We start from the raw sequence: 26,021 nt of genomic DNA, 5'->3' as shown, positions 1-26,021 counted from the left end.
AATGTAGCCAATGATGGATCCCTTGATCACTGTCAATTTGGAAAGAGGGAATAGGTGTCCATAGTGTTAATAGCTAAGGGAAATTTGCTACTGCCCACATAAAAGGAAATAATTTTAACACTATGTAATAGATATAGATGAATATATTGATGATGACAATGCTTGCAGAAAAAAAAATGAGAAGGTGGAAAGGGTAAATAATCATCACAGATAATATTTACCTTCTTCCCATATCATGAACCATCAATATGGAACCTACCAAACTGGTCACATTTACATACTATGATCATTTGGAAATATGAATTCAAATTCAGTAGAATAATGTGCAACTGACTCAATAGCTAATTCAAATGTGGAAAAAAGAAAACTTTGCATCTTTGTGAAAACATTTCCCCTAGATCACATTATTTCTGATTAAACCAGAAAACAAAATAGCATTCAGAGTCCCTGTTTATATCTTCTCAGTTAAGATCCAGTTCATTTAACCATGTGTCCTTTACACTGGAATTAAGACAGTTTATTCAATGACATTGAGAGGCTTGTTTTAGCAATTCAAGATAAGGTGATGTCAGGAGGGATAGGAAGCCTGTGAATGTCACCTTCAGTATTTTATGGTTCTGTATTATGCATAATAAAGAGAAACCAGGGTGGTAACTTAGGCAGATCAGTGATTCCTAAACTTGGCTAACTATGAAACTCACCTGGAGGCACTTGCTAGAAATAAAGAATCTGCCCTTTCATGGTAGTTTGAGACAGGTGAACCTAATACTTGAGAAAAGCTGTTGTAAATGATGTGTAGTTACTAAAGAAAAAATTAAATCTAAGTGACAGGGTATATCCTCATGCTACTGTGTCTTATGCTACGAGGCTAAGACTAGAAGATGGCATTTAACTTTGGATAATGGGTCAATAAATGAATTAGCATAGCACTATAGATCCCAGAACTCCAAAGAATGTAGTACAATATAAGGGATAAAAGATCAATTGGAAGACAACCATAGAATTGATTGATAAACCTTGGGGGGAAGTCTAGACATCCAGCTATTTAATTAGATCTGTAACAAAATTTATTGCTATAGCTGTTGCACTTAATGAAAATTTCCATGAAGCCTATATATAAAATGATTGATGTGCATGACTGTGGCAAATGTGAAACAAAATTGTCAAAGCAGGGTAGGTAGTGTCTCAGCAATGGCTGCTGACTTATAGCTATTGATCAGTCCTGGTTGATAGCCAATGGCATCATAAGTGAGAGAATAATCATCCTCTTTAATCAAGAAAACAAAAGAGTAATTTATTATATAATATCAAGCCAATATATTTTTCACAGTAGGATAAACACAATATAGAAAGTGAAGAGAATAACCCATAGTTCTAGGTAAATGACTAGTTGTGAAAATAATCAATGGAAATTAACTATGTCTATTAGAGTCTTCTGGGGCTAGGTACTTGTGTTACATGCCAAGGACACAAAGACAAATGAGACATGGTCCCAGATCTCAAGTATGAATTACTAAAAAGGGTCTTCTGGTATCTAATCTAGACCTAAATTAACTTTTAAATTGATCATAAGTAGTAGCCTAAAAATAGAGGACATACAGTCCTTTAAGAGAATCCTTCTCTCTCAATGATATCAGTAGCCTTGTTATTTTCATACAAAGTTTTGTGCATTTACTGCTTTTAATAAATATTAAGGAATTAAAAATTATAAAATTTGATTTGATTAAGGCTGGCCTTTTATAGATATAAACCTGCTTAGTAAAAAGTTATTTCAAGATGAGTAATTTCTATATTCAATTGATCATACATACATATGACATAGCAAATGATTAAACAATTTAAAAAATCATCCCTGACTTTATTCATTCAATTTAGTCTTGTAAATAAATACTTAGCCTATTTAGGTGATTAATACTTATAAAGGGACCTGCTACTACTATGACGAAAGAATGGAAAATATGTTTCTCAGTTTTGTGTAATTAGATATGTGTCTGCTGACGTTACTTGTATGCAGTATAATTTACAAATAGCATGCGGGATTATTCTATGGCTAAATCCCCATTTCTCAGTGAAAATGAAGTATAACAAGCATAATGTAAATTCAGCCTTGTAAAACATTGCACATCAGAAATACTTTGAAGAGATTGGTGGAAATCTTAGAAAGTATTTTCAAGATCAAATTAATAGTTACTGATTCTGTTCTGCTTACCTTTCTGGAAACAATAAGAGGATTTTTCTCCAAATTAAGTATTATATATAGCAAAAATGGTGACAATTTAAGCTGAATATCAGAGAACACTTTTGTCCATCTTGTGGAACTTATTTTAGGTAAACATCAAGCCTCTATATTCAGGCAAATGCCCGCTTATTCGGGATAGACAGTATTACAGGTTTTCCAAGAGTGGATACATGGTGCAATACACTGAACACAAGACCTAAGGGAAAGGAGCATAAGCTCTCCTTTGCAATCAATCATAATTCTTCAAAATTGTACAGTGCATGAGATCTTCATATGCCAATCAAGGGTATACTAGATGGGCACAGAATTGTAGTAGAAAGCTTTGGCTGCTAGCATGATAGTGAAGGTGACTTTTAGTATTTTAGAATTTATTAATTTACATTTAAGAAAACATAAGATCAATATCCCATCAATTTTTAATGCATTTTTAACATGCACGTTATAATGAGAAAACATTTTTGATATACTTTCTACATAAACATTAAATTAGAGCAGGAGCAAATAGATACACGTGTGACATCACTGGACTGAAGCACATTTATCTCCTGTTCAACTAAGGCCTATCTATTTTCCTGAATCTTGAATAATGTGAAAGTTTAGGGCTCAGGATCATAACCACGCCTAATGATGAATTGAACCATAGAAAGCTTTTGCTGGCCTGCCGCTGAAGGATTGGACCTAATTATTCTGAACTTCAGTCTGAAAAAGGCACACGATAACTGATATCTTACTAATGCTCTCCTTACTAGACAGAGAAACATGGCAACTTGAGTATAATTTTTCAAATATTCAAACTCCTTTCATGAGCTTCCTAGTGGAGGCTTTGGCTTTACGGAGCTTCTATAAATGTGATAATTTCTTGGTGACAGGAATCAATTTAGATAAAAAACAAAAAAGACTGCTAAAGGAAACACCAGTGTTTCTAATGTTAATGAATACAGAAGATATTCTCACATGGTGGACAATGAATTTGAATGTTTCATTTTCTAGCTGTTTAGAAAACTTGTCCTTTTATTCTCTTCCAGTAACATCTGGGGACATCAACAAAAAAGGAAAATACAGTCTTACAAAATGAGTAAAATAATACTGAATACTCATTGTAACTTCTATGCCTGAGAGATATTTTAACACTTAAAACAGCTTACATGTTTTTATACAACTTTAAAGGTAAAGTGGCTTAATCATTAAAAAACATTAGTAATGAACATATTAGGCAGTTAAAAACACAAACTAGGAAAAAGTCACTAGAGGAAATAAAATATTCATTGGTAAAGTGACATTGTTACTAGTTACAAAGTTCTATAACATAACAAAGTAAGTTTTATAAAAATGTGTAAAAGTTTATGATAACATTTTGCAAAGGCCAAGCTGATGATCCATCGAGTAGGTTATGACCATGTTATTTTAAATAAGTGTTAGCATTTTATGACATCCCTTCACATGTCTGCACGAACAAAAGAAGCAAATACTCCATCTTCCCGAGCCAAGAGGCTTTCTGGAGTGTCATATTCTAAAATATTTCCTCTCTTCATCACAATGACTAGGTCTGCCGTCAGAATAGTGTGAACCCGATGCTGTGAGTGAAAAGAATACAGGTATTTGTTACAAATTTTGGGGCACAAGTGGCAGCAATGTATATGAATACTTCACCAATTATTCAGGGACATTTATTTACCTTGGGGTGAATTGTTAAAATACTGGCCAGTATGGCTGTGTCTTGTATGGGATGTATTAAATTGATTGCAGCTAATATAGTAGTTTCACCCATTTTCATGGAAGGATAGTTTCTATAAGTAGGCTAATAAATGTTTTGTCAAATAATTAAATAAGAAGAGCCATCATGAACCAATTGAGTTATAGCTTAGACCAAAATTATCTCTTGTGTGGAATCAACTACATCTGTGGGCTAACACACAATTGGAAGAACTCTGGAAAGTGGTCAATTCTGGGAAGACAATATGGAAAAGTCCATTCTGGCAAGCAGTATTAGAATGGATTATTCAGGATTTCAGACATGCCATCTCTTAGTCTTTTGAGATCACTGCCATCACTTGTTCTGTCTTTCCACATGGCGCCCTTTGGCGAGAAGCTTACGTGTTAGTAATTAATAATAATAAAAGCTACCACTTATTGAGCATATATTACACATTCAGTGCTCTACACACATACTTGTTAATCATCAGAACATTCCTCAAGTATGGGTGTTATCGCTCTTTACTTTTTAGGGCAGACCATTGGAGTTCATAAAGATAAAGCAAAATCAGGCGATCACAAAGGCGTTAGCAGCAGAACCAGCATCAAAACCGGGTTTAATTTCAAAGTGTGAGATATTTCCAACCGGCCACCAAACTGCTTCCTAGGGAGTATCTGGTGGGCTGTTCGGCTGCCACTGTTAGCATATGGTTAAGAGCACAGGTTCTGAAGGTAGAGTCGGCTTATATTTTGGTTTCACCACCTGTTAGTTGCACAATCTTGAGTAACAAACTTGATTTTTGTATGTCTCAAGTTTCCTATCTATGAAATGAATAATAGTACCTGACTCAGAGAATGGTGGTGAGGACCAAATGGGACAATTCATGAAAAAAAATTCAGCACTGTGTCTGACACATACAAGCAAAAAATAAATATCAGCAACTGTTATTTTTTATTTTTAGGATTTACAAGGGAATAATCTCTGCAGTAAGCCTTTCCACTATTCTTGCTTAGTAAGTGCTATCCAATAGAAATATAATGTGGGCTACAAATGTGAGACCCACGTAATTTTAAATTTCTTGGAGCCACATTTTAAAGGAACAAATAGGTAAAATATACTTTAATTATATACTTGAACCCAATATAGTCAAAATATTATTTTAACATGTAACCAATATGAAAATTATGAATGAGGTATCTTACATTTTTCTGTTAGTACTGTTTTTGAAATCCAGTGAATATTTCACACTTATAACAACTCTCAGTTTAAAATACTCATATTTCAGATGCTCAATGGCCACATGTGGCTAGGTGCTACCATGTTGGACCTGGATCATGCAGGTCAAAACATCAGCATGTTGATGGGAGTGCTAAACCTAGAAATACCATCTGTTTAGCTGCTACATGGGCTTCCAAAGTGCCTTCTCCTAACAATCCAAAGGCCAACCTAAAGCTGTCTCCAGGGGCAAAGGCCTATCTTCTGCCCTGGACCACTTAGATGGGGGAGTCTCAAGGTTCATACGTTCAGAAAATCTAGGAGACTTACAGCTAGAGGGGAAAGGAAACACGTATATGAAGTGTGATAAAGATGGCTTAGAACATGCATCACTATTTTCAACATCCATAGACAAACCTATCATTCACTGAATATCGGTAGCTAATGATATAACTTAGGGAATATCACTAATTGGAAGATAATGTTTATTTATCTTTGTGAAAGGAACAGAGACATTTTCATACTCACACATTTAGAAAAAAATACACTTAATACTGTTTAATATATGCTGTCCATTTTCCCTCCAAAAAAATTTAGTTCTTCAATAACCATATTACAGATGTTAAGGAAAGAATTTGGCTGTTTCCTCTTTTTTTCTTCTTCTTCCTTTTTTTTTTTTAAGAGTTTGACTTCTACATCCATAATAGAATATTATAAACATTGCCTTGATATTCTAAAATAATGTTTATTTTTCTAATGAAAACATTAAAAAACTTGGCCAATGAAAATAAATATATCTGGTTTTTAGTCTATTAATCCAAAAAATTGTTTGCTTGACAAAGTGTGGTGTCCATTGCAATAGCATTAAAATTTTCAAAATGCTCCACAGAAATTAATCTAATTAAGAGTGAAGCATGAGTCACTTTCATAAATAATGCCATGCACTCTTTTGGTGCATGAGGGCTTCTTTATAGAAGCCAGAGAAAGTTATCTTAAGCTGTTCATAATTTTCATTGGCAGAAGACAAAATTAACAGAACAATTTTTAGCAGGGGAGGAAAAATAGTTACTTGTAATAGAGCTGAGGATCATTCTACAAGGGGTCCCCCACAAGTGGGTCATGCTCTGTCTCCTATGAGTCTGTTAAGAGGAGTTGGTCCCACAGTAATTTGTTCTCCCCATAGTTTTCTGAGTGTCCAGCGGAGAGAACTCTAAGTATGAGTGTCCGGTGGAGAGAACTCTAAGTATCCTGGTAGCCACCTCCACACTAGTGGTCTTGAAATGAAGAATGAATGAAAGATATATAAGCACATAAAAAGAATTCAGTGAATGTAGCAGATCAGAAATGAAGTAAGAACATTTTTTCATTTTTTTTTTTTTTGGTGGAAAATACAAATGATGCTCAAGTAATCTTCCGGGTGTAGATTAAAAGGAACCATCTAACAATACCATGCTTCATGCCAAATAGAGAAAACTCGCCTTTTGAGTAGGCACGAGTCTGTTTTTCCCTCTTTATCTGCCCATCTAGAGAGAACAGGAAGTGCTTTCTCCTATCGCTCCACTGAGAAAATTATTGAAAATATTATGGAATCTTTTTTCAAGTTAGCCAATTCTCTCACCATTGAATTGTTCACACTTTTAGTGTGAATGAATTAACCAGGCAACTTCTTCAGAGCAGGAGGAACCTTGAATTTACTGGGGGAGTGAGAGAAAATGGTTGTTTTTTTTACTGAGGCCTTGTTTGAAGAAGATGGGCCCTGACAGGGAGTCATTTCCTGCCACCTTGAAAATGCCATGCTTCCAAGGGTGCTCTTTCTCCCATGCAGCATTCACAAAGAGGGCAGCCTAAGCAGGCACTCCATGCATAGATCAGCAGTTAAACTTAAGTAATTATTTAAATTAATGCATCTTCAGGAACATGCATGGTATTTTTAAGGACACGTACAGAACGTCTCTCAAGGACTAGGGAAACGGGTCCTTAAGACAGAGGTAAGTATGGTTCTCGGAGTTTTTGTAGACACTCTCTCTTGCATGTTCACATTTCAATACATATACATGTCCCTCATTCAAACTGAACATAACAGAAGGACCTGGTTGGGCTGATTACTGGGACAGTACCCTGTAGTGAGTTCCCTCACCACATTCTCCCCTTGGAATCACTGGGTTAGCCTTGCCTGACTGAGGGGATGCTGCTAGGATAGCTACCAGAGAATGGGATACTTGGCAGTAGCTCGTGATGGTCTACTTGTTGGTCATCACCAAAGTGGAAAAGAGGCCATTCTTGTTGGCAAGCAATTCTGGAACCGTACCACACTCCACTAAAATACCCTCAGAAAAGACTAAGACAAGGCCTGCGTCCAAAATAGAAGATACACGATGCTGGAGAGAAAGAAAAGTGGAAGGAAGAAAGAGAATCAGCAAGAGAGAAAATGTCCAGGTGATTGATTCATTTACAAAATAGTTTGTGTTAAACATGAAGCTTAAATATAAGCAAGGATCTACCCATCTGCAGAGAAGAGAGAAAACCATGGTCTATTGTGAGGAAGTTATAACATGGATTATAAAGAGCTTAGCAATTCTTCAATTTGGTTGGTGCTCAGAGAAAATATTGTCTCAGCTGTGAGGTATCTTATGGCCTTCTTTAAAAAAAAAATCCCCAAAAACACAACAGTTAAGAATAGAGACCTAAAAATAAGGTGTAAATAGTAGCAGAACTGGCAATCAAAGTTAAGAATTTTGCTTCTGAAACTGCTCATCAGACCATCAAATTGTGGAAAAGAGAATTATTCCATATGAACTACCACTGTATCTAGTGAAAAAGCACAGGCCGTGACCTGCTGGAACCTAGATTTGGGATGCTCTGGCATTGTAACTTAGGGTTGGTGGGTATATCAGACAAGCTAGAAATAACAATGCAAAGGTTTTCAGAGCATAGCAGGTTGTCTGTTTCTTTTTTTTTTTTTTTGTAAAGATACAGAAACATTAGCAGAGAAACACATAATTCAATATAAGCATATTTTAATTGCTGAAAAATAATGATTATTGAATCCTGGAATGAAAACCAAAGAAGAATAAATCAACTCCATCTCCCATACTTACAGCTATTGTAACAACGGTGCGGTCTGCAAAAGCTGTCATTACCACTTTCTGTAAAATGTTTTCCTGCCAAAAAATAAACAAATTAATTCTGAATTTTTTCTGGACTACTTCCTCTCACTATGATATTTGGTCCCCAAGAACAATGCTTCCACAAAGCCCAAACTCTCTAGGAACTCCCACTCCTAAGTCTGTTGCAGAAGATATAACAGGGAGCAGTCCCCGAGAGCAACTTCATGCCAGTGTCTTCAAAATGCAAATAAAACTCATCTGATCAATGAGAATGACTGATCGGTTTACGACCAAGGAACTGAAAGAGGAAAAGGAAAGCAATTGAGCATGGAAATGCTCACTTGAGTTACCCCACAAGTGGTATGTGTTCAATCCCTGGCCTAGGTGGTTGGATGTCGTCCTGTGCACAGAAGGGTTGCTAGTTTGATTTTGGGTTAGAGCGCATGCTTGGATTAAGGGCTCAGTCCCTGGAAGGGGGCATTCAGGAGGCAGTCGTTCAATGTTTTTCTCTCACACTGATGTTTTTTTTCTCCCTCTCTCCTTCTCTCTCTCTAAAAACCTATTTAAAATGTTTGCTTTTAAAAATAGTTTGTATTCAAAATTAATAAAACCTTAGAAAGGTGTTACCCTTTGGGCCAGAAAAAGGAAAAATAAAACACATGCTCCAAATTTGAAATTCGTTCCATAAAGGAATATTCCAGGAAGGGAACATTTTTATTTCCACCCCAAACTGCTTTTATCTTTATATATTAAACGATGTTTTGGTTAAAAATTCTACCTGTCACCTAGAGGTAAGCTTGATTACCTAACTTAGTCTTAATGTGAAGAAGTTCTGTCTTACAATCTTTATTGCCAGTTTATTCTCATTCACATTCTCTCTCTGTTTCCCTCATCTCTATTGAGGCAATATTATCCTGTTAATAATCTCAATATTGTAAAACCTAAGTAATTAATACTAATTTTGATGTAATTATGCTTATTTAGTGAAATGGCTTGATTAGAAACTACTTTATTGCTTTAAATTATGTTAACTTTGAGAAAATATACTGTAACTTTGTGTAGCTACTTTAATTGATTAATCTTACTTAATAGAAAGAAATGATGTCAAATTAGCATTTCCATAGATAATTGGCTCCTAATCTTGTTTCACTTTTCAGGGTAGTTTTACCCAATCTAAGCAAGAAAATAACATGAGGCTGTGGATGTTTTTTATTTTTGTTCTTTCTGATGCCAAACTTTTAATATTAAGTTAATTTTTATAAAAACATTGATTGCTAGATCATTCAGTTTGTGATTTAATGTGGATTTTTTTCCACTTAATCACAGCCTTCTAGAAAGATCTTTTTTGTATATAATTGACATTTTAAAATAACTTCTTTCTAAAGTCACATTGTTAGTATAAACACATTGAGAAGATCATTATCAATTATAGCCCTTAAGAATTCTAGTGAATCTTTCTTCAAATTACTTTAAGAAATTAATGATTGGCTTTGGTCATTAATAGATTATATTAACTAGAGATTTGTATATTTCGTCTTTGAACTTTCATCATAATACTTGAATATAGTACAGTATGCTCATCTACTGAGACCTAGAATTTTACTACTTTGAGAATTTAACAAAAAGTAATGGCAAATTTATTTTGTGTTTATTGGCAATAGGAGCACCCTTAAAATTAGCATCCGTGTCTCTTATTATAATTCTCCATGTGCTTTTATCATCTGGTCAAGCAGATAAATGAAATGACACTCAAAATAATAGGACTGAGGATTCAGAACCTAATCAGTAGAAAATTGTAATTTTCATGTGCCTTTCTTCAAGTCATCAATTTAAAAAGCTTAGATAGTGCACTCACTGTGGCCATGTCGATGGAAGCTGTCGCTTCATCCATGATGAGAATGCTGCTCTTACGGACAAAGGCTCTAGCAAGGCAAAACAGCTGCCTTTGTCCAACACTAAAATTCTCCCCACCTTCAGTGACAATTGCATCTAAATCAGAGGAACAAGCAAGGATTTAATTGAAGAAATGCTACTATCATATTCCTTGGGTAAGGTAGTGAAACAGGGGTTATATCCTATAATAGCAAGCTGGATTTTACTTTGTACCACTGCAAGGATTTCATTTGTGAAAAGTGAAAAGAAATTTTACATTGGATAAACGAATATAACCCTGGGCTACCCTATTTTTGTTAATAGATGATGTTACCTTCATATAGTAGGATATAAAATACTGTTAAACATTTTGAAGAGTGGAAAACCTTGGAGATTATTTAATTATACAATATAATAATCTAAGGAGATTATATATACAAGAGGCTAATATGCAAAGTGTCCCCTCGGGAGTTCGACCAGGAGAACGGGAGTTCTATCACTCGCTATGATGTGCACTGACCACTAGGGGGTGGTGTGGAACATGGCAGGTGACCAGTGGTGGCAGGGCACTGAGGCAGTGAGGGAAGGAGAGGGCGGGGAGGCGAGGAGGTGGGGAACCTGATCAGCCCTTATCGCCAGCCAGGCCTAGGGACCTTACTTGTGCACAAATTTCATGCACTGGGCCTCTAGTTCAATATAATTATTTAAGGCCCAGAGAGTTGAAGTGGCTTGCCCGAGATCACATAGCTTAATTGTAGTAGAACTTGACAAGAATATTCTCAACTCCATATCCATTTAAGTTCCATTATACCATCCAATTAAATGGTAAGCTTCAAGTGCATAAGGTCTGGGTTTGCTTTTGTTCATCAATATATCCCCAGCAGTTACCATGGTACCTGACATGGTAGCTGAATAAAACACTGTTGCATGGATAGATGAATGTTATAGACTCTTTATTTTTACCATCCACATTTCATAAAATGGACTGTTGTGGGTTTATAAGAAATTCTTTTTCCAAAGTATCCGTTTTATTGCAATTCAAACATTTTTTAGTAGAGTGAGTTGTGTATGTGTGTGTGTGTGGCGGGGGGTGGGGGAGTGTCGGGGTGTCAATTTCCACTGATATATTCTTGTTGCATCAAATTCTTTTAATTTCTCATGCTTGGAGACTATATATTTATTCTCCAAATTTTAATTTACATAACAAACAAAGAAGAAGCCGGAGATAATGAATGCCCTTCACCAGAGTTGGCCTGAACCTGATATTTATCAAGCATTTGATGTATTCTTTATTAAATCAATGTGCATAAACAACATTCAATTAAATAGTGTAAATAAAATCCCATTGCTTACGCTGTACCACAACCCCCAAACACTCTACAGCTTTCATATTGGTGAAGAAAACTATAAAAAATATGTAATTGCTTGTCTTTCTGACTATAAATGGCGAAGAGGCTGGTCTCTAAATACCAAGAGAGAAGGGTCTATAAAGCATTATCAATTTCTCAAGTAGACTTTCTGGGCTCTCCAGTGGAGACATCAAAGATTATGGGAAAGTTCATCCAGACCCGTGGAATTACTACCACTGTCTGGCACTGGCAAGGTCAACAAAATATCCTTAAAGACATGCTGTCTCAATTTTTGTTTGCAGGATCCCTTTTCCTTGGGACATAGAATCATAAAAAGGTATTGGTTTTTTTTTTACTAGGTCCTCCTTCCCAAATGGACTACCAATAAATATAGTTTTATGTTGTAGGTTGATTTCATTAAAATGCAATGCCAAAACTACACAATCAATTTGGCAACTATATATTATGTATTAAAATTAGAATATCAACCATTATCTTTCCAATTTCTTTCTTAAATGAGTTCAGATTTTAAGAAAGTACAAGTCCAAAACTATAGATGTTTATATTTATGAATTAAATACTCTATTGTGAACTCTCCATTGTTCCATTAATCATGTTGTTCTTTCATTATCCACACTGTTGTTTTGTTTTGTCGTCAGTTATTTGCCAGAATTGTACTACCTCTGGGGCCAAATTTACATAAGTGGTTGAGTACATGTTTCATCCTTTTCACAAGTGGCTAAAACTGATATTGTAACAGTGTAATAGGAAATAGTGTCTTTAAAAAATATGCTATATAAATAAAAGGAATATGCCCTCTTGGCAGCAAAGAAAATGGCAGCCAATGTGGAGAAATGCCTGCTCCTAAATGACACCAAGCACTCTTTCAACCTAACAGTCTCTTCAGTCCTCTTACCCATTTGCTGAGGGTAAGTGATTTGGTAGATCATGTGAACAGAATGACCACCAGGAAATATTCTGGTTGAAGTGGCCTGTGCCCACCAGTGGTGAAAAGGCAATAAATGTATTAATTAGAATACTATGGAATGTTCACATGGAACAGAATGTTATAAGGTTCTTCCTCTTGTGCCACCATGAAAAAATCATTAGATTTTGAAGTGTTCTAATGACCTTTAGAAGATTACTTTAAATATAAGGAGATTGACACTAGAATTATGTAATTTCTAGCATAAATTGTAGATAGAGGTATGTAGTATTAATTGCATATTTTAAAATATAAATGTATAATTTAGAAAATTTACCTAGACCTCCTGGTAGAGATTTGACCATATTCTTCAACTGTGCAATTTCCAGAGCTTCCCAGAGTCTGTCATCTGTGCATTTGCATTCTGGATCTAAATTAAATCTGTAGGGAGAAAAATCAGTTAATCAGTCAATAAATAAAAATAAACACTTGTATATGTTTGTGTATTGTTGTTACCTTAAATGTAAGTTCTATTTGTTTTGGTTGCAGCTGTATCCCCAGTATATACAACAGTGCTTAGGAAAGAGCAGGCATTCAACTTATATTTAATAAATGAATGAATGACCTTAATGTTATGACAAATGACTTTTGATGATATAATTATTAAGTTTATATATATGTATATATGATATAATAAAACTCATTATTTGAATTCATCCACTTTCATATTATGTTTCATGTAACCTGAACAGTGTCTAGCAAAACAGTCCTACAGAAATTATGCTAAATACACAAATCTATGGGGAGCATATAAATCTATTAGCTTTCTCAACTCATTGTGATGTACCAAGCACAAGAGTAGTAGTATATTTACTGAGAATAAATATATTCAGAGATATAAATTTACTATGGTATTGCTAAATACATTGATACATCCAGAACTTTAAATTAAACTAATGTTACAGATGAATATTGAGCAATCTTACATACATTTTCTCTTCAAGACAAGGAGTAATTAGAAAAAGGAAGTGACAAATTACTTCTTTGTAATTAAATAAATGGAGAAGGAAAGCAAGAGAGAACATAGGATAGATGAAATGAGAGATATAATCTTGTGGATGATGCCATGGCAAACTTTGGAGTCAGACAAACTTTGTTTGGAATCACAGTTCTACCACTTACTACTAAGTGCATAAACTTGGTATATACAGCTTCTCAGGTCCAAAATACTCATCTGTGAAATAGGGCTGATCATATACAGGGTGGGGCAAAAGTAGGTTTATAGTTGTTCGTATGGAAAATAATATGATAATTAATAAATGATAATACAAGAACAAACTCTGTATTTCTTGTACTCATAGTTGTAAACCTACTTTTGCCCCACACTGTCTATATTGGAACAATATTTTGAGGATTTAATGAGACAACATATTTAAAGTGCTTAGCAGATAGTAGATAGATAGATACATCTCCTCCCATGCCCCTGGGAGGGAAAACACAAACCAGGAATAAAGAAGATTGTAGCAGCTTCTTAAAAGCAATTTTGGCTGAAAAAAAAATTGTGAGGGATGAGGGGTCAGGGGCGGGAATCAGGGTACTAACCAAACTGAATATCTGCTAAGGTCCGGTCAGACACACAAGAGATAGGGAGGTTATTTGTAGGGTGGAAGACCTAAGACTTGTCTACCAAGAATCACTGCCTCCAAGTCCAGAAGAAAAAGTGACATTTATATAATCAAATAGAAAGAGAACTAGAGACACAAAAGATTGGCTTCTATAGACTAATTTAACAACTCTAGGGTTCTCTAACCCAAATTGTTGGACAGATATTTGATTATAGTATATTGATAATATCATTTCTTACCTACCTGAAAAATAATTCTAAGAAAAACTCTCCTATGAGCCAAAGGGTAAATCCTGAGGCACACAGTTTTCTGTTGAATATGTAACCTACCTAATAGAACCACTAAATAGTATTGGATCTTGCAGAATGATTGAAAGTCTAGAACGTAGTGTATGCAGTGGTAGTTTTGAAATGTCTATCCCATCAATGACAATCTTTCCTGTTAAAGAGAAACAAAAATGACACACATTTATTAAAACCACAAGGAAAATAATATTTATTAGCTTTAAAAATTGAAAGTACTTTCCTGGTTCAGGGTTGAAATTCCTAAAAATTCCTTTATCCTGGTTCCCTGCTTTATTTTCTTTCATAGGACATTCTATATACATTTATTGATCTTTTTTAGTGTCTTCCTCTCCCAACTAGAATATAAACTCTTTGAAGACAGGGATTTTTGCCTGTCTTTTTTTCTTACTCCTGTATTGACTGGACAGTTCAGTGTATTACAAATAAAAAATTAAAATCTATGACATAGATATCACATTTTAACGAATATCTCCATAGTGTGCATAGACTTATAGAGGCTTGTGCAATCATGCTGTCCTTTCCTCAGACTTGATAGATTTATCTTATCATGTCACTTTGCACAAAAACAATATGGCCCTATAAGAGGCACGTGCCTCTCATGAAGCATGGCAACTGGAGTCCCTTTTCCAGTTGGCTTTAGATTAAAAAGCAGGAAATGTGGTTAGCTTAAATTTTCCTTCAGAAATATTATCTATTAAAATCTTATAGTCTAATGATATTTAAAAGGGAATACGTCATTGATAGTCCATATAGGCCTGAAATGATGTTTCATAATCTAATACATTCAGTCATAACCATAATTTTTTAATGAAAAGTGTCAATCATCTTCGGATCATATAATTGACTTACACTGAAAAGCCCAACAGAAAATCTTTAAAGTATCTGTGTATTATTACTAGCCATGGAAAGAGCAAACTGCTAACCCAGGGGCAGATACCTAACTTGTTTCTGAATCTAAACCCCAAATAGATAGCAATTACTACAGCTCAACTTTGTGTTCATAAACTGACCTCTTTATCTCAGAGAGCTGTTGTGTAGATTAAATTAACTAATATAAACTGCCAAGTACAATAAAAATGTGAAGTACTATCATCATTATCATAATCATTACAGACAATTATAGTAAGCTCACTCTGGGGGTGATAGTAGAACACATTGCTGGATCCTCTTTCATTCAAGATGGTTTATGTGCTGGCCTATTTATAGGCCACTTGATAGACTAAATAATGTGACATATTTTTTCTAAAGTAAAGATTAAATTATTTCTGTGTATCATATTATAAATAATTTTGTGGGTGAATAAATATTTTTGTATATTGTCAACATGGGCTTGGCACCTTATAGCAAAGATTGACTCCTCACAACATGTTCAACATTATTAAACAAGGTTATGAAGAAGACGATGATAAAAGTCTTGCACCAAAATGAAAAATGCAGGTTACTTTATCTCCTTGTATTTTTTCCTTTGACGGAAATAGATTTATTTTTAGTCTGAGGGAAACAAAAGTCTTTCCCTCTCCCCCTTCCTCTTGAAATGCCACCTCCGTCTATTGCTATTCAAAATGGGTGGACTTGTGTTCATTTTGTCAGCTTACTAGAATTTTTTAACAACTATATCTAGAACTGAATTTGGAGTTAATAGTTTTATTTTTCCAATTGTACATTTTTTTTCTTCACTTCTGGGCTGTTTAGCTGGGATACATGCCTCAAAACATGGGCACAAAGTCCTTATAAATGTTTGGTTTTTATTTCTGTAGGATTAGGTAAATTGATGTTGCATTTTTTAAGGGAAAGGACCACCTACCCAATAAAAAAATTTAGAAACTCACCATCAAATATATCAACCATTCTGAAGAAAGCCAGGGATAATGATGACTTCCCACTGCCAGTGCGACCACATATGCCCACCTAAAAAAGCAACTGTCACTCAGAGAGAGAGAACTCAGACAAATAATAGAAAATGGGAAAAAGTATTTTTAACTCAGACAAGATACCACAGTGAAACTGCAATTCTATTGTAGTACTTACATTAATACTATCATTCTCCTTTATGAGTGATCATTATTTAAATAAAAACATGGAGTCCTCAGCAAATCTTCAGTAATTCCATTCCAACTCTTTTTTATTTATGTGTAATTGTGTTGTTTTTCTTTGTGGCTTAATTTTTGCAATGGTTATATGTTGGTCTAATATATTTTTTTCTTGTGATGATTTTTATAACAAAAAGTAGAATGAGTCCATTTTTTTCTGCATACTTGCTCTCTTTAAAACAACTAAAACAAATCATGTGGGACTAGAGCTAATACAAATTTAAAAGTTCTCAAGGAGATGTCTGATATGGCTATGAGCCAGAGGCAGAAAACATGAAAAACACACCTATTGTTGACTTTCCTGATCTCATGGAAGACTAATGAATGGCAGGCAATATGACTGAGAGAACATATATTTTATCCTGACCCTAACTCTCCTTTTTTTAATGTAGATAATTTGACATGTAAAGTGTAGATAATATAATGTGAGCTAAGTGAGAATATACTTTGCTGGAATGTCTAAAGAGCTTAGGTAGTAACGGAGTGTCCATCAGAGGGTTTGTAAATCAAATGTCAGTGAATTCCATACCTTTTGGCCAGGTTTGATGTAAGCTTTGACATGTTTAAGAACAGGTTTCAGATTATTTTCATATCTGACACACAGATCATGAATCTTGATCTCCCCTTCCTGTGGCCAATGCTCTGGGACTTGAGAAGGATCTGGGGGGTACAGGAAGAGAGAGGGCGAGGGAGAGGGAAAGAGAGAGGAAGAGAGACAGAGAGGGAGAGACATACACATTTATACATATGAAAATATTTTTTTTCTAAATTTGAAGTAATACTGAATGGAGGGAGTTAATGGGGGGATATCTATAATACTTTCAACAATAAAGAATAAATTTAAAAAATAAAATAAAGTAATACTGAGCCAAATTTTGTGGATTTTCAAAATTAAAATTAAAATTGAGTAAAGGCTTCTGGATTAAGAACTTTTAAAACAGTTGTTTTTTTATTTGTTTGTCTTTGGAGCAACTGTGTCTCTTCAGCATTCCATTATTCATTCTATTCAAGATAATTCATCTGTGAATTTATTCATTTGTTCACTCCACTGTTCATCAAACACTTGAGTGCTTAAAATGTGAGGGTTGTTGTGTAAGGTGTTGGAAATATGGAGATGAAAGACATGCCTCCAGGTGCTCACTGTATCCAAGTAACTCAGCATCTACAGTACTGCATGGAGAGACCCATGAGGGAGGCCAACTCAAGATGTTATGGGAGCACAGAGGATGCCATCCCATTCAGGAGGGTTTCAAGAAGAGATATGATGGGGAAATGTGTTTTAAATATATATATAGAGAGAGGAGAACAAATATTAAAAGAAAACATAGCCTGTTGGCATGACCAGAGTAAAAGGTGTATGGATGGATGATGAGAGATGAGTTGAGCTGGGTGAGCAAGGGTTGCCTAATGAAGGGCCTAGTGGTCTATATGGCTAAGTTATCTAGATTTTGACCTTAAAGACCTGGATAGCTATTGGAGGATTTGGGCCAAAAAATGCATTTTAAGCATGAGGTTTGCATTCAAGAAAGGTTATTTCCTGACAATTCCAGCAAAGCTAAGAATCTCAGTCAGAATATTAAGATCCAGTTTCTTTACATCTCAGTTAATAAGGTCTTGAAAAAGAAAATAGGATCGTGCATGCTTTGGGTTGGTAATTAATATAAGTCAAAATATTTGTATGATTCTCTTTAAATATTACTAAACAATATCTATTGAACTCTGGCTGTATCCAAGACATTTTGGGCCTAAAAAAGTCTTATTTTGTCAGGAGTACCTAATCAAGCAAAGTCAAGCTGAGAGGCAATTCTCTGGACACTGAAGTGGGAAACAAAAGCAAAAGTAACAATGTGTCTGATACACAATATTTGAATAGAATACATATTTAAATGAATCAGAATAATATTTCAAACAATACCCATGGTGCCTTCATAGTTCTCAGACTCCATAGTCAAGAAACTGTTCACTTTCTTCACTGCCCCCATCTGGACCTCCAGGTCAGCCAAGTTCCTCACAACCCAATTCAAATAGTTGGTTATCTATGTTAGATGACAAAAAAATTATCATATTTAAAATAAATTATCAATTTTTTCAATCACTGGATGTTTGGAAATAGAATGACTTGGACAGTTAGTGTTCATCATGTGGCACAATTCATAAGTGGTACAGGAGATCAGAGACCAGAGAGGATGCCATGGAATAAACTTGTCAAAGAAGGTGTCTGTTCTTCTTCAAGGGTCCTCAAATGTCTCTGTTTTGTGAAGTCCTGATTTCCATACACAATGGATAGTGATATGTACCTCTGTTTGTATTTACCTAATTTATGTTCACATTCACTTTAGTGTCCCTAAATGGGTTTTGAGCAACTCAGGACAGGGATCCCAAGGAGCCTTGGGGATGGGTTTGAGGAGGTTCTAAAACTTGGTTCACAATATCAGAAATAAATCCATGCTGTCCTAAAACTCTGGTTTAGGTCCAAATCTGCTAATATTTTCAAGATGTCATCTTTTTGTGAATTTCAATGTTATCCTCTAATATCCATGAATAAGAGTTGATAACAGCTATGGAAAGTACCTCCAACACTGCACAAAAAGAGAGATTTTCATCTGTACCTACCGTAAGTGCATACAGAAGACCTAAGCCCACCATACCAGAATTGGAAGACATGCTAATGCATGCAATAGATGCAGTGAGGACAATGCAAGCTCCCAAATAATCCTAAAAAGAAGAAAGACAAAAATGTTAAAATATTTTCCCAAGTTCTTAAACCAAAGGTCTCAGTCAATTTAGGTGATCACCAAGAGAATATGTATCACTCTGATGTGTCATGTTAAGAGAAGGCTACCTAAGTTACAAAAGAATTGCAACTCACAATATTTGGGCTGAAATGGGAATGATTCAATGTTTTCATTATATCCATGCAGATATGGGTTCAGAGAAGTTAAATAGCTTCCCAGAAGTTAAGCTGCTATTTTTACCACTATTATCTCCAGCAATAGTAATAATGCTAAGTACATTATAAAGGTTCAGTAATTCTTTATAGAATAGATGCCCAAAGAAATTCATCCCTTCATAAATCTTTCACTGAATTTTTATATGAGCCAAATATCTTCTAAATAGACTTCTGAATTTTTAAAGACTCTTATATAAATTATTTAATTCTCCACCAATCCCTTTTCCAGACTTTAATAGTTGAACATGTAAAAACATGAATATGGTGGGAAGTTCAATACAAAGTGTTATGATATTTCAATCCCCCATTTTGAACTGTAATACGATTGTCTCCTAAAATGCTTTGCTATGCATAAGTTTTAGGGGTTTTTTGCTTTCTTAAAGTGAAAAGCACTTTTACTTTAAGCCATGAACTACATCATTTAGTTCAAAATTATCCTTAATTTTTTACTATTTCAATTGTGGAGGAAATATTCATGAAACTCTGTGTTCCTTGTTATAAAGAATAGATATGAATAGGACTAAAATAGAACAAGGCCACATTTGAGATACTAAACAACAAAATAATTATTGACTCCAGGCCTAATATAAATATAAAGGAAATGAAAAACATTATGCACTCAATCTCTTTCTCTATCCCTGTTAAATTTAGTTTACTATGGAATGTTTATATCCTGGATTTTTCCATTATATAGAACTAAATCATAGATTCAATTAGATAATAATTTTAACTATTTTCCACTGAATTAAAATGGTACTTCTGAAAACAGGTAGGTAGCCTTATCCTGGCAATAGATTCAGCAAGAGAAGTGAAAATAGATGAAGGAAGGAAAGGGGAAAGGCTGATCAATAGATTAGTCAATGGATACTGTCTGGCCTCTTCCACATGGCTAAGGTTTTCAAAACTACTTGTAAAGGTTTCAATATGATAATCAGACATTATTGTTCTAATTATTAGTCCAGTAAATAACATATGCCCAAATGTACACATAAAGATAATGTGTAGAGATGTTTTTGACACTTTAACAATAGGCATAGCTTTTTGAAATACATGCATTTATAGCAGTTTTTTTTCAGAGGAAAGACCAACATATGAGAGATTAAAAGCTAATAAGTCTGCAGCTTAGTGTCTATAACAAAATTATTGTATTTATCAAAAAATATTCCTTATCTTTTTTTTCAGAAAGTGCTATTCATGTTGTATTTTAGTTATACCGATTAGATACTTCCCTGCCCATTTCTAGATTATTATCACTGCCCAAACATTTTCATTTATGGAGATTTTTATAGGCACTTGATAAGAATTTTACCTTGATCAGCATAAGAAAGGAAGCTTCTTTGTATACAATATTTACCCAAAAATTTCAGAGCAAAATCACTAAATTTTGATCACCTCTCTTCAAATAGCACAGGAGTATAAAAGTGTGAAATTGATAGACAATGCAAGAACTTATGTTAGCTTTCTATTTTCTACTTCTTTACCATTAAACTTATCAAGTTTAACGAATTACCAAGTGACCCTATCATTATACCTCCTCTTCTCTCTTCAAAAATATGTCAACAGTAAAATGGCTTAAAGGCAATAAATTGAAAAAAGGTAAGCAGATGGTCTGAATAACTCACATATAGGAGAGCAAACACTTAGGAATCACTAGCAGCATTTATTCTACTGCTAAGGCCTTACTCATCCTAACCAATCAATTCAACGGAAAACACACCTGTGGTCAAAACAGTACAATGGAATGAAAAATTCAATTTAGGAAATAGAAGTTACTACCTATGTGAATTACCTACTGTCAATGAGGGCCAAATCACAGAACATTTTATCTGTGTAGTGATAAATCACAACTTCCATTGAGTTTGTGAATTTGACACTCTCCTCCAGAAGGGAAGACTGATTCCCATGTCAAAAGGGAGGCCTCTTGCCCAACTGGCATGGCTCAGTGGTTGAGCATTGACCTATGAATCAGGAGAGGAGGTCCCGTGCTCGGCATGCCTGGGGTGCAGGCTCAATCCCCAGTGGGGGACGTGCAGGAGGTAGCCAGTCAATGATTCTCTCTCATCACTGATGTTTCTATCTCTTTCCCTTTCCCTTCTTCTCTTTGAAATCAATAAAAACACATTTTTTAAAAAGGGAGGCCTCTTGTCAGATTTCTAGTCATTCCATGACATCTACCTACATATAGATTATAGTAAAAATTTTAATTTTCTATAAAACAGACTTGTAAATAATTAATAGCCACATAATAGCTTTCCTTCATGTGGAAGTCTATGATACCATTGAGAGGGAGAATATATTAGGGTCTCCCAATTACAAGATAAGGGCACACCTGTGTATCATGGAGTTAGGAAAACACGAAGAGGCTCTGTGCTGTTTCACACAATATACTCTGTGCAAGCTCACTCTGAAGACTATTTTCCCTTTAGCCTGTTGATTCTGAAGGCTTTTTTTTGGCTTCCTGATATGAATTTTCTTTTATCCTAACGCCACACAGCAAGACAAAGCCTTGGAAAGACAGCCTTTAGATAGAGTTACACAATTTTTGCAAATGGAAACACCGATGCCAAAGAACTGGAACTGTTTAGTGCAGAGGGATGAAGAGAAAACGCTGTGCTGAACCAAAGAACGTAAGCGGCATTCAAAGGTTAGGACGTAGTGACACACTCCACACAACTGTGGCCCACTTCCCTTGGCACCCAGAAGAAAAACACTCCCTTCTGTTGCCAAAGCAACCTGGGTGGTCACAGTCTAGCTACTTTCTCTCCCGCCAAATTATTTTATTCTTTCTGACTCTTGTCCGTTATTGATTTGAGTGTGTTTTGACCTTTTCTTTTTCCAATTCAAAAGGAATAAATCTTCAATAGGGAAAACTATTTACTCAGAGAAAGGGAGTAACGTGTGATCATCTTAACTCTTACTTAAGACCAGGAAAGAAGTGAAAGCCATGTGTTAAAAGATGAATAAATAAGTTAGATTGTAATAAAAACTTGTATGCGGCTCAGGGGTCTTCCCAAATTCAACAAAAGGTGTTTTTCCCCTGCTTTCCCCCCTTCCTTCTCCTTGAGATGTTCTGTCCATCGAATTCAAGTGGCATCGCTTTGGAAAGTTAGAATAGGGAGTGAAGAGAAGCCAACGAGAAAATTAGCCACAGAAGCTTAACAAGTTTTCTCCATCAAGGTGATGGGTGCATGAATTAGAGTTAGTGCAAGCCCCACATCTGTGTCTGGAAATCTTGCTTGCCTCTTCTCATTCATGCCCAATGTCTCAACCCTCTTCGTATCATTTTAGTTGTGTTTCTGCTCTGGAAACTCCCAGAATCTTTGCTATAAGCAGACATTTTTTTGTTAATTTACTGAGTAATATGGCAAAAGGGTTGGTGTTAATTCTGTGGAGAAGAGCAATGCAGTCTCATTGGGCCAAATAAAAATTTTCATTACTTATTCTTGACAATGACTTACAAGGCAGCATGTGCAGAGCTGTGGGGTTCAGAGGGCAGTTCACGCCTTGGTCTCTAAGGTCTTGTACCCCAAAATTCATATTTCTGACACAAGATTCATTTATTTCAAACTGAAATGGTGCCTCCAATTATATGGACATGTCCACAGGAGCACAGTAGTCATGAGGTTACTTATATGTGAACAATTGGGAGGCATGTTATTTCCTAATGGGAGTCATCCACTTAATTTATTCAGCCCTCCTACTGTGGCACATGTTCTTGGATTGTAGCGTTTGTATTCAAGCAACCATTTTAATAGTCTAATATTCCAGCTATTCTAGTTCTAATGAAAACTCTCAATGTACTCAGAAGCACAGGAAAAGAGTGAACCTGACAGGTTTTAAGTTGTAAACCTGGAATTGTCTGGAGGTGTGCGGCACGCACACAAACTTATTGACACATATATACAATTGATAAAGAAGACAAATGACTCACAAGGGACTTTGGACTTCTGTCAGCTGATATGCCTGAAACTTTGCAATAAATCAACAACTTTCTTACCAAAATTTACCTTTACTCATTAGAAATAGAAGCAATTTTTTTTGGTACTGGTGTAAAGGAGAGTTCTGGTAATGAGACTAGACAGCAAATCTTGAAAATATTGCAATACACAGAAAACAAAGAAAAGACCAAGAACAAAGGTATCATCAGGTAATAGAATAAACGGCAGATTGTGCACTTCCTATTGAACTATCAGCACTTTCTTCAGGTTTCTACAAGTAGAGCTAGAATTCCTTTATATTCAGGTAGGTCAGACTGCCTTTTCCTGTTGGGGTTAAAATAGTGGGTTGTGATTCAAACTAAACTAACTCATTCGGAATCTGGCTGCTGTTCCTTTCTATTTTCTGCTGACTTCCCTTTCTTGGCAGTCTAAAGGCTCTAATATCTTATATTCTGGCTATGAGAGCAGAACATATGGTTTGCTTGAAGATTCTTGTTAAACACTTGTCCATTAACCTGACAGTAGGAAGTGCTAAAGAGCAGAAACAGCAGTCAAATCAGACCCTCACCTCAAGTCCAAAGCAAACATACTTGCCCCCTAAAAAAATATTTGATCTTCAAGTTTAGGAAAACCACATACAAAGGTAACTATTAACATTTTTCCTTATGAATTTGGGGTCTTCTTTCATTAAGCTATTTCATCATTAATTCTGTTATTCAGATATGAGTTATGTTCCTTAAGAGAAAACAGATTTAAGTAAACAAATACAGAGGTTTTAAATAAAGATTTAGGTTCTGGCCCAGATTTAGAAATAGTGTTTTGGTTTTGTTATAAATTCTAACCAACACGTTATATGTCTTGATGAAGACATTTTGCCCAGCCCCCACAGCTACCTGGAAGGAATTTTTTATCACCAACTAATGCTTCTATCTAAAAAATGTGAAATAAAATTGTGTTATGTTCTGAATAGTTTCTATATAATCACTAATATACTGGCAAAGAATTTCTGTAAGTTAGTAAGAAATCATGACAGCTACATCTTATGGTGGTAGGGGGTAGGGGAATAGGAGAGGTCCTAGATTCCATATCAATCTATACCCACCCATCAACAACTCAGATTTTAACTTGGGTTCTTTCATTTCAACCTTATCAAATTCCCTTTACCATCTGCCCTCTCTGGTCTGTTGAGTTTTGAAAGAAAGCGTGCATATGATAGGGATGCTCACTCAGCCGAAGTGAGATTCTTACGATAGCACAGATAAACCTCCTTTTTCTTTTTACAAACTAATATATAATTATTATTTTTAAAAGACTACAGACAACTCATCATTACCACTAAAGTAGCTCATCTGTACTGCAGATACACAGACTAGTCTGCAAACTAAGGCTGACCCTTGAACATCACAGGGCTTAGGGGCACCAACTCTCCACACCGTGGTAAAACTGCATATAGCTTTTGACTGCCCAAAAACTTCACTACTAATAGCCTACTGTTGACTGGAGGAAGCCTTGCTGATAACATAAAGTCAAGTAACACATATTTTGTATATGCATTATATACTATACTCTTATAGTAAAGTAAGTTAAAGAAAAGAAAATGCAATTAAGAAAATCATTCGGAAGAGAAAACACACTCATAGCACTTATTTTTAAAAATTCGCACATAGTGGATCCATGCAGTTCAAGTGCGTGTTGTTCAAGAGTCAAATGTACATTCTTTTCCCTTCTTTTTTTTTTGGTCATTTTCCCCCTTTATTTCTTAATTCAATCTTTATTGTTGAAAGTATTACATATGTTCCCTTTTCCCCCCATTTGATCCTCTTTTCCCTTCTAAAAGTTGTGTCTCTTCTATTTCCTACTCCATACTCCAGCTGGTTGGCCTATGAATCACTCACCAGAGCAGGTACTGTTTCTGTTCATTTATTCATCCATCCACCCATTCATCTAAAAGACTTTTGTTGACTGCATTTGCTAGTCACTGAACTATGGGTTTTATTGAAATAATCCTAATATCCCCATGAAGAACTTATTCCTATTTTATAGATGAGGAACTGGGACTCAAATAAATGGATTAACTTGCCAGATCAAGTCTGTAAATGCCAGTGCCTGTGCCTGTTCTCCTACTTCATACAACACAAGGAGGCAAGAGAGGATTAATTGCAGTTTTTTACATTTTGTGCTAACGTGATCCTCTATAGACTTAAAACATAAAAAGTCGCCATCTCTTCCAGGCCTGTCAAGCTGAATGAAGGAAATGAGTACATTTGTTCGCTTGTCAAATTTGCTCTTTTGGAAAAAAATTGTAGTTATACAAACATTTGCCACTCCATTAACTTATGTAATCTAGAGACTAATGAACACAGAATGAGTTTTTGCTTTGGGGCCTATTTGTCTTGCCATTAGCTAAAAAATTATGACACATTTTCTTTGCAACATAAACAAACCTGAGTTATTTTTAAAATCCAGAAAATGTGAAGTTAGTGCTGAATCTCAGTGGCAGACTAATTTTTACAACTGCCTCCCTCTTTGCATCAGGCCTCTTCTCTGTTTGGTTTCCATTTCGAAATCATGAAATGAACGTACCGTTCTGACCTCTAGCCATCTGTTGGCGGCTGAGAGAAATAAGTAGGCAATGTTGTTTGTGTCCGTCAGTTCCAGCATACGTTGCTTAAATCTGGTTTCATGCCTGCAGAAAACAAGAATATTATCACGG

General features: G+C 35.3%; 1 protein-coding gene across 7 annotated transcripts in view; it reads right to left on the bottom strand.

Moving 5' to 3' along the window:
• Positions 1-1,268: 1,268 nt before the first annotated feature.
• Positions 1,269-26,021, bottom strand: part of ABCC9 (ATP binding cassette subfamily C member 9) — a 114,014-nt gene continuing 89,261 nt past the window's right edge. For 6 of the 7 annotated variants that reach the window (XM_036299899.1, XM_036299903.1, XM_036299902.1 and 3 more), the window contains 11 exons: positions 25,892-25,994; positions 19,034-19,135; positions 18,336-18,456; positions 16,950-17,080; positions 16,160-16,238; positions 14,355-14,463; positions 12,738-12,841; positions 10,110-10,243; positions 8,246-8,308; positions 7,352-7,525; positions 3,680-3,813 (listed from right to left, as the gene is read on the bottom strand). In XM_036299899.1, coding sequence (XP_036155792.1) covers positions 7,388-7,525; positions 8,246-8,308; positions 10,110-10,243; positions 12,738-12,841; positions 14,355-14,463; positions 16,160-16,238; positions 16,950-17,080; positions 18,336-18,456; positions 19,034-19,135; positions 25,892-25,994 — 1,084 coding nt within the window. In that variant the 3' untranslated portion in view covers positions 3,680-3,813; positions 7,352-7,387. Of the gene's footprint in view, positions 3,814-7,351; positions 7,526-8,245; positions 8,309-10,109; positions 10,244-12,737; positions 12,842-14,354; positions 14,464-16,159; positions 16,239-16,949; positions 17,081-18,335; positions 18,457-19,033; positions 19,136-25,891; positions 25,995-26,021 lie in introns of all 7 variants that reach the window. The other variant, XM_036299901.1, reaches the window with a different exon arrangement.

The sequence above is a fragment of the Myotis myotis genome, unplaced genomic scaffold (assembly GCF_014108235.1).
Source record: "Myotis myotis isolate mMyoMyo1 unplaced genomic scaffold, mMyoMyo1.p scaffold_m19_p_3, whole genome shotgun sequence".
Taxonomy (NCBI): Eukaryota; Metazoa; Chordata; class Mammalia; order Chiroptera; family Vespertilionidae; genus Myotis; species Myotis myotis.
The sequence above is the reverse complement of the archived record's forward strand: the minus strand, read 5'-3'. Positions and strand labels throughout refer to the sequence as shown.